This window comes from Salvelinus alpinus, chromosome 7, assembly GCF_045679555.1.
Source record: "Salvelinus alpinus chromosome 7, SLU_Salpinus.1, whole genome shotgun sequence".
NCBI classification, from domain to species: Eukaryota; Metazoa; Chordata; class Actinopteri; order Salmoniformes; family Salmonidae; genus Salvelinus; species Salvelinus alpinus.
In genome coordinates, this window is record NC_092092.1 from 29,879,114 (window position 1) to 29,894,569 (window position 15,456).

Consider the following 15,456-nt stretch of genomic DNA (forward strand, 5'->3'; position numbering starts at 1 on the left):
AACGTACTTCAAAATTGTAACTTAACAGGTCAATATATTAAGCGTATCTTTAAAATACATTTTAGGCAAGATTGAGTCTAGGCTTCAGGTATTGTTATGAGAAAAGCGATTTAGGGTTTCTCACACATCCACATATATATTGCTGACAGTGGCCTGCTGTAACGTTACATGCATGCTATGAGGTCTTTCCATTAATTCCATGTCGATTTGGCTAGTTAATCCGACACCAAAACCAGCCAACTACGCTAACGTAATCCACAGTTGTTAGTCACGGGTAATGTACGGATATTAGTAGCGTGTCTATCTAATACATTTAATGACGCAAAATCGAACTAGTTACCCAAAGTTTAGTGCAGGTTTTGTTAACTGGTTCGCCATGTTTATAACACAGTGGGAAAGATTTGGCGTGGTGGTGACGTCAGACCATCTGGCTATGTAGCCAATAGAAAAAGCCTGTCTATCATGTTCATTGATTGGGTTAAGAAAAACCGTCACTCCAAAACGAGTGGACCAATGGAGACTCATTGTCTACGCCTCCCTCTAAACCCCGCCCTTCACGAAAAAATAATACCAAAATTCCCAATCGAAAAAAACTGGCATTGAAAGCAAAGAAGCAGACATCGAAAGCTAATTTACGAGTAGCGTAACCAAAAGGTAATTAATGCAGGCAAGAGAGTAGGCAAAATGTATTCAATAGGTTGCATTCGTTTTCAAATATCTTTTAAAATAATTTGTCATAGTTTTGCTCTCGCTTTAAAATGATTTGCGTACAAGTTTTTTGGTTTTGATTTTGATGTCTTATTTTTGTTTACAATTCTATGCATTTTGCTTTCAGTTGTTTGGTTTTTGATTTCAACATTCATTATTTCAACCGTCCTCGAAAATAGAATGTTTACATTCAACTTTATTTTTCATATATATATATATATATACAGTGAGGGTAAAAAGTATTTGATCCCCTGCTGATTTTGTACGTTTGCCCACTGACAAAGAAATGATCAGTCTATAATTTTAATGGTAGGTTTATTTGAACAGTGAGAGACAGAATAACAACAAAAAAATCCAGAAAAACACATGTAAAAAATGTTATAAATTGATTTGCATTTTAATGAGGGAAATAAGTATTTGACCCCCTCTCAATCAGAAAGATTTCTGGCTCCCAGGTGTTTTTTATACAGGTAATGAGCTGAGATTAGGAGCACACTCTTAAAGGGAGTGCTCCTAATCTCAGCGTGTTACCTGTATAAAAGACACCTGTCCACAGAAGCAATCAATCAATCAGATTCCAAACTCTCCACCATGGCCAAGACCAAAGAGCTCTCCAAGGATGTCAGGGACAAGATTGTAGACCTACACAAGGCTGGAATGGGCTACAAGACCATCGGCAAGCAGCTTGGTGAGAAGGTGACAACAGTTGGTGCGATTATTCGCAAATGGAAGAAACACAAAAGAACTGTCAATCTCCCTCGGCTTGGGGCTCCATGCAAGATCTCACCTCGTGGAGTTGCAATGATCATGAGAACGGTGAGGAATCAGCCCAGAACTACCCGGGAGGATCTTGTCAATGATCTCAAGGCAGCTGGGACCATAGTCACCAAGAAAACAATTGGTAACACACTACGCCGTGAAGGACTGAAATCCTGCAGCGCCCGCAACGTCCCCCTGCTCAAGAAAGCACATATACATGCCCGTCTGAAGTTTGCCAATAAACATCTGAATGATTCAGAGGATAACTGGGTGAAAGTGTTGTGGTCAGATGAGACCAAAATGGAGCTCTTTGGCATCAACTCAACTCGCCGTGTGTGGAGGAGGAGGAATGCTGACCCCAAGAACACCATCCCCACCGTCAAACATGGAGGTGGAAACATTATGCTTTGGGGGTGTTTTTCTGCTAAGGGGACAGGACAACTTCACCCCATCAAAGGGACGAAGAACAGGGCCATGTACCGTCAAATCTTGGGTGAGAACCTTCTTCCCTCAGCCAGGGCATTGAAAATGGGTCGTGGATGGGTATTCCAGCATGACAATGACCCAAAACACACGGACAAGGCAACAAAGGAGTGGCTCAAGAAGAAGCACATTAAGGTCCTGGAGTGGCCTAGCCAGTCTCCAGGCCTTAATCCCATAGAAAACCTGTGGAGGGAGCTGAACGTTCGAGTTGCCAAACGTCAGCCTCAAAATCTTAATGACTTGAAGAAGATCTGCAAAGAGGAGTGGGACAAAATCCCTCCTGAGATGTGTACAAACCTGGTGGCCAACTACAAGAAACGTCTGACCTCTGTGATTACCAACAAGGGTTTTGCCACCAAGTACTAAGTGATGTTTTGCAGAGGGGTCAAATACTTATTTCCCTCATTAAAAAGCAAATTTATAAAATTCTTGACATGCGTTTTTCTGGATTTTTTGGTTGTTATTCTGTCTCTCACTGTTCAAATACACCTACCATTAAAATTATAGACTGATAATTTCTTTGTTAGTGGGCAAACGTACAAAATCAGCAGGGGATCAAATACTTTTTTCCCTCACTGTATATATATACAGTGGGGAGAACAAGTATTTGATACACTGCCGATTTTGAAGGTTTTCCTACTTACAAAGCATGTAGAGGTCTGTAATTTTTATCATAGGTACACTTCAACTGTGAGAGACGGAATCCAAAACAAAAATCCAGAAAATCACATTGTATGATTTTTAAGTAATTAATTTGCATTTTATTGCATGACATAAGTATTTGATACATCAGAAAAGCAGAACTTAATATTTGGTACAGAAACCTTTGTTTGCAATTACAAAGATCATACGTTTCCTGTAGTTATTGACCAGGTTTGCACACACTGCAGCAGGGATTTTGGCCCACTCCTCCATACATACCTTCTCCAGATCCTTCAGGTTTCGGGGCTGTCGGTGGGCAATACGGACGTTCAGCTCCCTCCAAAGATTTTCTATTGGGTTCAGGTCTGGAGACTGGCTAGGCCACTCCAGGACCTTGAGATGCTTCTTACGGAGCCACTCCTTAGTTGCCCTGGCTGTGTGTTTCGGGTCGTTGTCATGCTGGAAGATCCAGCCACGACCCATCTTCAATGCTCTTACTGAGGGAAGGAGGTTTTTGGCCAAGATCTCGCGATACATGGCCCCATCCATCCTCCCCTCAATACGGTGCAGTCGTCCTGTCCCCTTTGCAGAAAAGCATCCCCAAAGAATTATGTTTCCACCTCCATGCTTCACGGTTGGGAGGGTGTTCTTGGGGTTGTACTCAACCTTCTTCTTCCTCCAAACACGGCGAGTGGAGTTTAGACCAAAAGGCTCTATTTTTGTCTCATCAGACCACATGACCTTCTCCCATTCCTCCTCTGGATCATCCAGATGGTCATTGGCAAACTTCAGACGGGCCTGGACATGCGCTGGCTTGAGCAGGGGGACCTTGCGTGCGCTGCAGGATTTCAATCCATGACAGCGTAGTGTGTTACTAATGGTTTTCTTTGAGACTGTGGTCCCAGCTCTCTTCAGGTCATTGACCAGGTCCTGCCGTGTAGTTCTGGGCTGATCCCTCACCTTCCTTATGATCATTGATGCCCCACGAGGTGAGATCTTGCATGGAGCCCCAGACCGAGGGTGATTGACCGTCATCTTGAACATCTTCCATTTTCTAATAATTGCGCCAACAGTTGTTGCCTTCTCACCAAGCTGCTTGCCTATTGTCCTGTAGCCCATCCCAGCCTTGTGCAGGTCTACAATTTTATCCCTGATGTCCTTACACAGCTCTCTGGTCTTGGCCATTGTGGAGAGATTGGAGTCTGTTTGATTGAGTGTGTGTACAGGTGTCTTTTATACAGGTAACGAGTTCAAACAGGTGCAGTTAATACAGGTAATGAGTGGAGAACAGGAGGGCTTCTAAAAGAAAAACTAACAGGTCTGTGAGAGCCGGAATTCTTACTGGTTGGTAGGTGATCAAATACTTATGTCACGCAATAAAATGCAATTTAATTACTTAAAAATCATACAATGTGATTTTCTGGATTTTTGTTTTAGATTCCGTCTCTCACAGTTGAAGTGTACCTATGATAAAAATTACAGACCTCTACATGCTTTGTAAGTAGGAAAACCTTCAAAATCGGCAGTGTATCAAATACTTGTTCTCCCCACTGTATATATTTTACATATACAATACATATGGCGTGAAATTGACCCCATACTTAATGCTTAATGAGAAACCCATAGTATGCACCGTCCAATGAAATGCTTACTTGCAGAATCCGCCTAAACAGCATATCACCATATCACATTCCAAACTGCAAGTCCTTTCATGACGTTAATATATTCTGGCAACTAGTCCAGCACTCTGTTTATTTGTACAATAAAATAACACAGACAGAGAGGGGGAGAAAGAGGGTGAACGACAGCACGTAGCGAAGTTAATGAAGTACTAAAGGTCAATCGCTAGGACAGACTGTCTCTGACAGTTTTACCAGTTGTTCTCTCTCACACTGAGCAGTTTGGAATCATGACAGAAGCAGAGCTGTACACAGAATACAAGGGGGTCTACCTCCCCACACACCTACACCCTCAGGGGAGCCTGAAATACTATGAGGAGTTTACTTTTCGTCACGACGACATTCTCATTGTCACATATCCTAAGTCAGGTAAGTAGCTTTATTAATAAACAACTATAGACTATTGGTCGACAATTGCACAGACTGAGTTGATAATACATGAACTGCTGCAACACTAAAGTGAACACTAAATAGTTGTCAAGCCTACTGTTGCCTTTATAAGGCACATGCCTGAGTGACTGCAAATCACAAAGAGGTCTGTCTGTACTTGTGGGCTAAAGCTATGATACTGTAGCAATCCTACCCTCGGTATATACATTGCATTCGGAAAGTATCCAGACCCCTTTACTTTTTGCATATTTTTACGTTACGGCCTTATTCTAAAATTGATAGAATTAATATTTTTCCTCATCAATCTACACACAATACCCCATAATGACAAAGTGAAAACACGTTTTTAGATTTTTTTCAAATGTATTAAAAATAAAAAACATATACCTAATTTACATAAGTATTCAGACCCTTTGCTATGAGACTCGAAATTGAGCTCAGGTGCATCCTGTTTCCATTGATCATCCTTGAGATGTTTCTACAACTTGATTGGAGTCAATTGATTGGACATGATTTGGAAAAGTATCCACAGTTGACAGTGTATGTCAAAACAAAAACTAAGGAATTGTCCCTAGAGCTCTGAGAAAGGATTGTGTCAAGGCACAGATCTGGGGAAGTGTACCAATTAATGTCTGCAGCATTGAAGGTCCCCAAGAACACAGTGGCCTCCATCATTCTTAAATGGAAGAAGTTTGGAACCACGAAGACTCTTCATAGAGCTGACCGCCCGGCCAAACTGAGCAACCGGGGGAGAAGGGCCTTGGTCAGGGAGTAGACCAAGAACCCGATGGTCACTCTGACAGAGCTCCAGAGTTCCTCTGTGGAAATGGGAAAACCTTCCAGAAGGACAACCATTTCTGCAGCACTCCACCAATCAGGCCTTTATGGTAGAGTAGCCAGACGGAAGCCACTCCTCAGTAAAAGACACATGACAGCCCACTTGGAGTTTGCCAAAATGCACCTAAAGACACTCAGACCATGAGAAACACGATTCTTTGGTCTGATGAAATCAAGATTGAACTCTTTGGCCTGAATGCCAACTGTCACGTCTGGAAGAAATCTGGCACCATCCCTACGGTGAAGCATGGTGGTAGTGCCAGTATCACGCTGTGGGGATGTTTTTCAGCGGCAGGGACTGGGAGACTAGTCAGGATCGAGGGAAATATGAACAGAGCAAAGTATAGAGATCCTTGATGAAAACCTGCACCAGAGCGCTCAGGACCTCAAACTGGGGCCAAGGTTCACCTTCCAACAGGACAACAACCCTAAGTACACACCCAAGACAATGCAGGAGTGGCTTCGGGACAAGTCTCTGAATGTCCTTGAGTGGCCCAGGCAGAGCCCGAACTTGAACCTGATCGAACATCTCTTGAGCGACGCTCCCCATCCAACCTGACAGAGCTTGAGAGGATCTCCAGAGAAGAATGGGAGAAACTCCCCAAATACAGTTGTGCCAAGCTTGTAGCGTCATACCGAAGAAGACTCGAGGCTGTAATCGATGCCAAAGGTGCGTCAAAAAGTACTGAGTAAAGGGCCTGAATACTTATGTAAATGTCATATTTTTAAATTAGTAACAAAATGTGGAAAAAGTCAAGAGGTCTGAATACTTTCCGATTGCACTGTATGACCATTTCCAGGACTGCAGTTAGCATGCCTTCATTTGGGAGTACAGACTTGCTGGTTCATGGGGTTCATTCCCTGCCAGAGCTTTATTTTGGGTATGTAAATGAAGCTCAAACTTTTCCACTCCACCTGTCTTTACCGCTGTCTTTGTCCGTCTCCCTCTCCCCCCAGGTACAACATGGATGCAGGAGATTGTTCCCCTGGTACAGAGTGGAGGGGACCTGACCCCGGTGCTGACTGTCCCAAACTGGGACAGGGTTCCTTGGCTAGAAGAGCTTAGGGCCTGTGTCCTCAATCTGGAGCAGAGGGCATCACCACGGCTGTTTGCTACCCACTACCACTACAACATGATGCCCGCCTCCTTCTTCACTGTCAAGCCTAAGGTAGTGCACTCTAGATACATGTAGATCAGCTCCTGTAGTGGAGCTGGTTTGGTGAACTATGCTGCTTTAGCTTTAGGCTTTAACACAATGGGCTAACACGATCATGGGTCACATTGATGACCTGGGTTTAATACCCAGTTGATCACATTTCTCATCATGTCAAGAGAATGTAGTCTGTCACTACACTACATCGAATGTTACAATTCTAAGGCTGATTGCGCACATTGTGCACTATTAGAATAATACACAATGGCCTTGGGTAATGAATGGTTGATCAGAGAGATTCCTCATCTCCAGGTCATCTATGTGATGAGAAACCCTAAAGATGTGTTCACATCCTCCTATCACTACTACGGCATGGCATCCTACTTGGTCAAACCTGGCACTCAGGACCAATTCCTGCAGAAGTTCATCAATGGAAAAGGTTTAGTATTCTTTCTTATTTTCCAACTATTAGACATTTTGATAATATCAGTTTCATGCTTTTAGAATCAGAAAAGGCTAAGTGATCTATGTTTTTTTGATTGGCAGATTTATTTGGGTCCCGGTGACCTACTCTACTGTATAAAGCAGACTTGGCTCTAGAATCTATGGGCTCAAATATCCAATATGAAAGAACAGGAGCAATTTAGCAAAAGAGCAATGTTCAAGTCCAGCATATTTATTACCCTGGAATTATCATTAACAATTGATGATGTACTGTTTAGTCTCCTTCCTTTGAATAATTGATGCTACCTCTGTTATTCACAATTCATTCACTTATCTTCTGGCCTATCAAGTATTGATAGAGCATTTGTAGTTGTCCTTTTTTGTAATAGCTTTGATGATGCATTTGTGGTTTCCCCCCCCCCCCCCAGTGATGTTTGGTTCGTGGTTTGACCACGTGATAGGCTGGTTGAATGCTAAGGACCAGGACCGCACCATGTACATCTCCTACGAAGAGATGATATTTGTGAGTATCGTATGCTCAGTCAATACCCTAACAAAAGGACTTACATTTGAACGTGATGATTGCATATGATAACATCTCTTCCTTTATACAGCGTTCGAGATGAGTGTGTTTGATGTTAGGGATGTATTGTATAGACCACCATGTTTTTACCCCTACAATTTGTTTAAAAAATGTTTCATCTACTGTGGTTACTCCCAACACAACTTAGTCAGATTCAGTCAAGAACACACATGGATATATTTAATTGTAGTACTTCAAAGTGATTGATATAAAATCATGTAACCCCCCAGGATCTGAGGGATTCTGTGTCAAAGATCTCCCAATTCATGGGGAAGTCTCTGGACTCTGAGGTAATAGAGAAGATAGCAGACCATTGTGTGTTCAAGAACATGAAACAGAACAAGATGTCCAACTACTCCCTGGTCCCCAATGAGTTTATGGACCATAATAAATCCGAGTTCCTTAGGAAAGGTACCCACATATCTTTATAAATTACAATATCTTTGAACAGAGTATTTGGAAATGATAGGCCGTCTGTAACAGTCCTAAGTGTTAATGTGACTATGTTTCTGCAGGAATCGCTGGAGATTGGAAAAACCAATTCACTGTGGCCCAGGCAGAATACTTTGATGCAATTTACAAAAAACAAATGAAGGACATCAAATACAAATTTGTGTGGGATTAAACTGACCATATTTTTTCCCTCCATTCAATATCATAAATCACATAATCCCAATATAACCGTTGCTATAAAAACAAATGATTCAAGACATAAAATGCATATGATAGAACTGCTGTTGGTTTGACATGTTGTATCATTAAACATATTAGGCCTATGTCTCAGTCACTGAATGTCTGTCTATATTGTCAATATTATGTTATCAATCAGGTATTCTGTTGTAATATTCATATATTGTCATACAAGAGTCAAAAACCAATGATAAATCATTGGTCAAAACGTTCATTGATACTAGAGTAGATTACATTTTATTTGATATCTCCTTCCCAATAGGTGGCGACACAACATTTCAATACAGTCCCCGTGTATTACCATCGATAAATAATGTAATCTAGCCACGTAAACATTGTAGCCAAGGAACCAGAGGCAATTTAAAACCAAGTGCAGCAGCTCGCCTTTCTGAGTTTTGTCAGGAACATCTACGGATAATTGCAGATTATTTACGGTGTAAAATTATTTGTTTATAAATGCAAGATGCGCCAGAAGTGTCTTAACTAGGCAGCCAGGTAGGTGGCTATCGTTAGCAGGGGTGTATTCATTTCACCAATTATGTAGCAAAACGTTTCTTAAACGGAAGCAAATGGAATGAAACGGGGAGGGACCTACCTGAATTTGTCCAATGGAAACTGTCGCTTTATTGCGAAACGTTTGGCAACTGGCGGAATGAATACACCCCTGGTACTCACTGGGTGCGGGACGTTAGCTAACGAACATTAGTTAGCTAGCTAGGTAGTTAGTGATAAACGCCACTATGTACAATTAATAAGCTAGATAATGTGGCTTTGGAGGCGAACGTAGCTAAATCACTTGAAAAGGGAGAGTAGATAACTGGCTAGCTAGCTAATCTTGTTCAAAGACAGTGTACTAGTTAGAGCCAGGTATCAACGTCACACCGGCACGTGGGCACTTGTAGCTAGCTACCTACTTTTTTTTATCAGACTTCAAGCCCGTTTTGACATGTTTGCAGCAACATCAAGTTTTGCTTTGTCGTGTTCTGCAGCAACATCAAGCTAGCTAAACAAAATTCCATTGTTGCGATAAAATATCTTTAGTTATATGTTTTATATCATCATGTGCCATTCCCCAGGACCAATGATGAGTTCCTGTGCTCCAAGAACTTATTTACCTGACAGGCCTTGACAGCACACAGGAACATCAGACCCAGGTAATGCATGAAACAGAGGGAGCCCAAAAGTGCACAGCTACTGCTTTGAAAATCACACCACTAACCCCACAGTGTGCCTATTTGTATTACATGAAGCTAGCTACATGTGTTTACTTGATGCCAGTCAAATAGACTAAACGTTTCCTCTTGAAAGCAGACTGATATCATGGAGGAAACAAAGGGAGAGCTGGTACATCTGTGTATGGACTATCCTGAGGGTCTCTCCATATTCAAGATTCACAACCTTTACCTGAAGGCCTACAACAAGCCTCTGGATCTGGGATGCTCAAACAGGCAAGGAGAACTTCTAATATAGACCAGTGAAGGGCAACTGGTCCGAGGGGTGTACTGTGCACACCAATAGTCAACTTCTCATGGGTTAAATCAGTCTTACGAGTTGAGCTGGTATGAAAGCCTGTACACCAGGGATCATCAACTAGATTCAGCAGCAGGACAATTTTTTTATTGAGTGGATGGTTAGGGGGCCAGAACGTAATTACAAATAATTTGTAGACTAAGTTGACTGCAAGAAGCCCAACAGATAATATTTTCCTAAAACATAATCATTTCAAACCTTGCTTACGTTTGTATGCAATCACATACAGTTGAAGTCGGAAGTTTACATACACTTAGGTTGGAGTCATTAAAATTAGTTTTTCAACCACTTCACAAATTTGTTGTTAACAAACTATAGTTTTGGCAAGTCGGTTAGGATATCTACTTTGTATGACACAAGTAATTTTTTCAACATTTGTTTACAGACAGATTTTTAAACTTATTCACTGTATCACAATTCCAGTGGGTCAGAAGTTTACATACACTAACTTGACTGCCTTTAAACAGCTTGAAAAATTCCTGAAAATGATGCCATGGCTTTAGAAGCTTCTGATAGGCTAATTGACATAATTTTAGTTAATTTGAGGTGTACCTGGGGATGTATTTCAAGGCCTACCTTCAAACTCAGTTCTTCTTTGCTTGACATCATGGGAAAGTCAAAAGAAATCAGCCAAGACCTCAGAAATACAATTGTAGACCTCCACAAGTCTGGTTCATCCCTGGGAGCAATTTCCAAACGCCTGAAGGTACCACGTTCATCTGTACAAACAATAGTACGCAAATATAAACACCATGCAACCACTCAGCCGTCATACCGCTCAGGAAGGAGACGCAATCTGTCTCCTAGAGATGAACATACTTTGGTGCAAAAAGTGCAAATCAATCCCAGAACAACAGCAAAGGACCATGTGAAAATGCTGGAGTAAACAGGTACAAAAGTATCTATATCCACAGTAAAACGGGTCCTATGTCGACATAACCTGAAAGGCCGCTCAGCAAGGAAGAAGCCATTGCTCCAAAACTGCCCTAAAAAAGCCAGACTACGGTTTGCAACTGCACATGGGGAAAAAGATCGTACTTTTTGGAGAAATGTCCTCTGGTCTGATGAACCAAAAATAGAACTGCTTGGCCATAATGAACATTGTTATGTTTGGAGGAAAAAGGGGGAGGCTTGCAAGCTGAAGAACACCATCCCAACCATGAAGCACGGGGGTGGCAGCATCATGTTGTGGGGGTGCTTTGCTGCAGGAGGGACTGGTGCACTTCACAAAACAGATGGCATCATGAGGATGGAAAATTATGTGGATATATTGAAGCAACGTTTCATGACATCAGTCAGGAAGTTAAAGCTTGGTCGCAAATGGGTCTTCCAAATGGACAATGACCCCAAGCATACTTCCAAAGTTGTGGCAAAATGGCTTAAGGACAACAAAGTCAAGGTATTGAAGTGGCCATCCCAAGCCCTGCCCTCAAATCCTATAGAAAATGTGTGGGCAGAACTGAAAAAGCGTGTGAGAGCAAGGAGGCCTACAAACCTGACTCAGTTACACCAGCTCTGTCAGGAGGAATGGGCCAACATTCACCCAACTTATTGTGGGAAGCTTGTGGAAGGCTACCCGAAACGTTTGACCCAAGTTAAACAATTTAAAGGCAATGCTACCAAATACTAATTGAGTGTATGTAATCTTCTGACCCACTGGGAATGTGATGAAAGAAATAAAAGCTGAAATAAATCATTCTCTCTACTATTATTCTGACATTTCAAATTCTTAAAATAATGTGGTGATCCTAACTGGCCTAAGACAGGGAATTTGTACTTGTATTAAATGTCAGGAATTGTGAAAAACTGAGTTTAAATGTATTTGGCTAAGGTGTATGTAAACTTCTAACTTCAACTGTATATCTCTATTATGTTTGCGAATACTTTAACATATTTCCAAAATTAAAATAACTTGGAGCTGATTTGCTAGTGTTTTTACTGACTTTTACGTCCTCCCCCTCAGAAAAATCACCCGCGGGCCAAATTTGACCTGCAGGCCGCAAGTTGGGGAACCTAGTACAGGGTTTCCCAAACACGCCATCCCAAAGGGATGCACATTTTGTTTTTTGCCCTAGCACTACACAACTGATTAAAATAATCAACTAATCATCAAGCTTTGATCATTTGAATCAGCTGTGTAGTGTTAGGGCAGAAAACACAATGTGCACCCCTTGGGCTCCAGAGGCCCGAGTTTGGGAAACGCTGGCCTACATTTACATTTAAGTCATTTAGCAGACGCTCTTATCCAGAGCGACTTACAAATTTGAAAGTTCATACATATTCATCCTGGTCCCCCCGTGGGGAATGAACCCACAACCCTGGCGTTGCAAGCGCCATGCTCTACCAACTGAGCCACACTGGGCCTAGTGCCCAGCTATCCTAGCAGTTGACATTGCAGATGACAGTGTACTGATGTATAGTGTACAGATGATTATTGATGGCTCATTAACTATTTTTTTCTACCTGTATTTGTTTTCTCTTCGTATATGTCCTTGTCTATATTTTGATTGCTTTTTTGTATATAGAGCTGCAACCAACATTTTAAATCATTATCTTATCTTTTCCCTACTCTACATTGTTACTATGGTAAATGTTTTCTCATACAGTAGGTATCGGTGAAGTACAAACTTCCTAATCCTATCTTATTTCATTCTAGGTTGTTGGCACTAGAGACACTGCTGAAGACCATGCCTGACCAGCTCCGCTTCTCCTCTACTGGAGGACTGACTGTATGGCCTATCATGTCTCGTCTACAGACAACCACCTCATCATCTTCCTCACCATTAGCATCATCGTCAGCAGCAGCTATAAAACGTCCCACTGCACCTGGATGCTCAGCACAGGATATCAGCAAAGGTAAGAAGTTGAGGAACCCACTGATCTGTATATGAGTGGATAAGTGAAAACATGGATTCCGCCGTCTTACTTACACCAATCCAACCCTCAGATCTGTAGGCAGACGTTGTATTTTCAAAACAAGGAGACCTTTGATTTTGCCTAACGTGTTGATTTGTCTTCCTCTCCAGCTGTGTGCCTGAACAGGCTCAGAAGAGAGGTGCTGCTCATGCTCAGCGCCATCCCTGGTGGTGTGGAGGTGCCAAAGCTTTGTGCCTGCTACAAGCAGATGTACGGCAGGCAGCTGACCCTCGGAGAATATGGGCTGGCAGGCCTCCAAGAGCTGTTTACTGCCCTGGGGGACCAGGTGTGTGTGGAGAGACAGGACAAGATGAACTTGGTTAGGCTGAGCAGTCCTGGCGACCAGATGGAATACTCACAGCCACAGCAGGAGCCTGTACGGGAGAGGAGGAGGAGGAGAGAGGAAGAAGAAAAAGAAGAGAGGGATGTAAATAAAAGCCCGTCAGGAGCTCTGCTCAGGAAGACAGGTGAGGCTTTCTGTTGTTATATTTCGTGTTGAATTGACTATAGGGCTGGGCGAATGAATGTTTGAGCTCAATATTCCAAATGCCTGTTTTGCAAAAGTCCTTAATTTTTTTTTTTACAATTATGAACGTTTATTTCTGCTTTTTCTCATGTTGTTGTTTTGGTCTCGTCTTCTTCGCTCCTTCTGTCCTGTGTGCACATTTCCATTTACAAATGCATACAGTACCAGTCAAAAGTTTGGACACACCTACTCATTTCAGGGTTTTTCTTTATTTTTACTATTTTCTACATTGTAGAATAATAGTGAAGACATCAAACTATGAAATAACACATATGGAATCATGTAGTAACCAAAAATGTGTTAAAATAAATATATTTATTTAATATTTCAGATTCTTCTAAGTAGCCAGCCTTTGCCTTGATGACAGCTTTGCACACTCTTGGCATTCTCTCAACCAGCTTAATGAGGTAGTCACCTGGAATGCATTTCAATTAACAGGTGTGCCTTGTTAAAAGTTCATTTGTGGAATTTCATTCATTCTTAATGCATTTGAGCCATTCAGTTGTGTTGTGACAGGGTAGGGGTGGTATACAGAAGATAGCCCTATTTAGTAAGAGACCAAGTCCATATTATGGCAAAAACAGCTCAAATAAGCAAAGAGAAACGACAGTCCATCATTACTTTAAGACATGAAGGTCAGTCAATCTGGAAAATGCCAAGAACTCTGAAAGTTTTTTCAAGTGCAGTCGTAAAAACCATCAAGCACTATGATGGAACTGGCTCTCATGAGGACCGCCACAGCAAAGGAAGACCCCTGAGTTACCTCTGCTGCAGAGGATAAGTTCGTTAGTTACCAGCCTCAGAAATTGCAGCCCAAATAAATGCTTCACAGAGTTCAAGTAACAGACACATCTCAACTACTTTAAAGAATATAAAATATATTTTGATTTGTTTAACACATTTTTGGTTACTACGTGATTCCATATGTGTTATTTAATAGTTTTGATGTCTTCACTATTATTCTACCATGTAGAAAATAGTTAAAATAAAAATGTGTCAGCTTCTCATTGCGCACAGAGCAGACACTACTAAAAAGGGAGTATCAATGAACATTGATTCTAGAAAATGTGTCATTGCGGTACTAGGTCCCAGTAGCAGCATTTTAGCCAAATACTGTTATTCCTTCTGTGTAGTCTGTTTTGTAAATGTGCAATAAGCATAAAACACAATTATTTAAGGAATTTGCAACTTTGTTCTCTCTCATTCCTAGAAATAAGGTAGGCAACCTGATTTCAACATCTGAACAAAGTAGACAGGCTAGCATGCTGTACAAACAGTTGGAGATGGACAGAAGTGTTAAGTTCATGTTTTAAATATCCCTATATTTGTTATTACGGTGCTATCGCTCTGTTATTAGTGCTCCTGCGTAGGAGTCTCGTTGTTGATGAACCTGGCCTGGGTGGAATGGCAACCGTGTATTGCGCTAATGCGGTTGAGTAAGCGTTGTTAAACTGGAACCTTGTCGTTGTGTCATTTTGAGTTAACAAGAAGGGTGTGTGCATAACAATTCAACTGATCTACCTTGTTAGCTAACAAAGAGATCAAAGTTGGCTAGACTTGAAATATAGCCTAAAGATAAGCTGGCTACTCACTAGCATGTGGGCTTGTGCTTGAGAGATTTATGAGACTTGTGTTTAATTTTCTATAATGCCTTCTACAGTAAGTTAGTCATTATTAGTGAATGTGCATTATGCATGGTTCTGGTTAAATGTGTAACAAAAAGGGCATTCCATAGGCAAACTTGAAAGCCAGATCAGTGATTATGGCAAAAAAGCAGGTTAAACTATTTTGGGCTTATACTGTATTTAGCCTAAGTATAATTTCACAAGCCCTGAATTCATTAGATTATTGATGACTGTTTGAAATGCAGTGTATTTGACATTTAATTGTACATCAAAGCTTATTTAGAGAACATTTAAAACATATATATATATATATATCGTGAATCGCCCATAGATGGCCATAATGCTCTTCAGCAATGTTCCCTCTAAGCTGTGCACCCTGCTCCCCCTGGACTGCCTCACAGAAAAAATATCAGCCCGCGCAGAGAAGTATGAGGTTGAACTTGACTCAAAATTCTAGAGTTTTCCCCCTTAGTTAACACTATCAACGTTT

The 15,456-nt window shown here is 41.5% G+C and overlaps 2 protein-coding genes across 5 annotated transcripts in view; both read left to right on the forward strand.

The window, feature by feature from the left end:
- The first annotated feature begins 526 nt into the window (after positions 1–526).
- LOC139580764 (sulfotransferase 2B1-like) lies at positions 527–8,455 on the forward strand. Its single transcript, XM_071409758.1, has 7 exons — positions 527–654; positions 4,493–4,640; positions 6,456–6,667; positions 6,965–7,091; positions 7,525–7,619; positions 7,910–8,090; positions 8,195–8,455. Exons 2-7 carry the CDS (start codon positions 4,502–4,504, stop codon positions 8,302–8,304), a joined length of 864 nt encoding a protein of 287 aa, XP_071265859.1. The 5' UTR covers positions 527–654; positions 4,493–4,501; the 3' UTR covers positions 8,305–8,455.
- A 224-nt stretch (positions 8,456–8,679) lies between these two features.
- LOC139580763 (uncharacterized) overlaps positions 8,680–15,456 on the forward strand; it is a 61,795-nt gene continuing 55,018 nt past the window's right edge. For all 4 annotated transcript variants that reach the window (XM_071409752.1, XM_071409754.1, XM_071409753.1 and 1 more), the window contains exons 1-5: positions 8,680–8,864; positions 9,446–9,523; positions 9,681–9,817; positions 12,556–12,755; positions 12,926–13,282. In XM_071409752.1, the coding sequence (XP_071265853.1) occupies positions 9,690–9,817; positions 12,556–12,755; positions 12,926–13,282 (685 nt within the window). In that variant the 5' untranslated portion in view covers positions 8,680–8,864; positions 9,446–9,523; positions 9,681–9,689. The remainder of the gene's footprint in view (positions 8,865–9,445; positions 9,524–9,680; positions 9,818–12,555; positions 12,756–12,925; positions 13,283–15,456) is intronic.

Coding starts and splice junctions, on each gene's coding strand:
- LOC139580764 (XM_071409758.1), top strand. CDS start 4,502: ATGACAGAAGCAGAGCTGTACACAGAATACAAGGGGGTCTACCTCCCC. Junction 4,641..6,455: donor TGTCACATATCCTAAGTCAG/GTAAGTAGCTTT, acceptor CTCTCCCCCCAG/GTACAACATGGATGCAGGAG. Junction 7,092..7,524: donor GAAGTTCATCAATGGAAAAG/GTTTAGTATTCT, acceptor CCCCCCCCCCAG/TGATGTTTGGTTCGTGGTTT.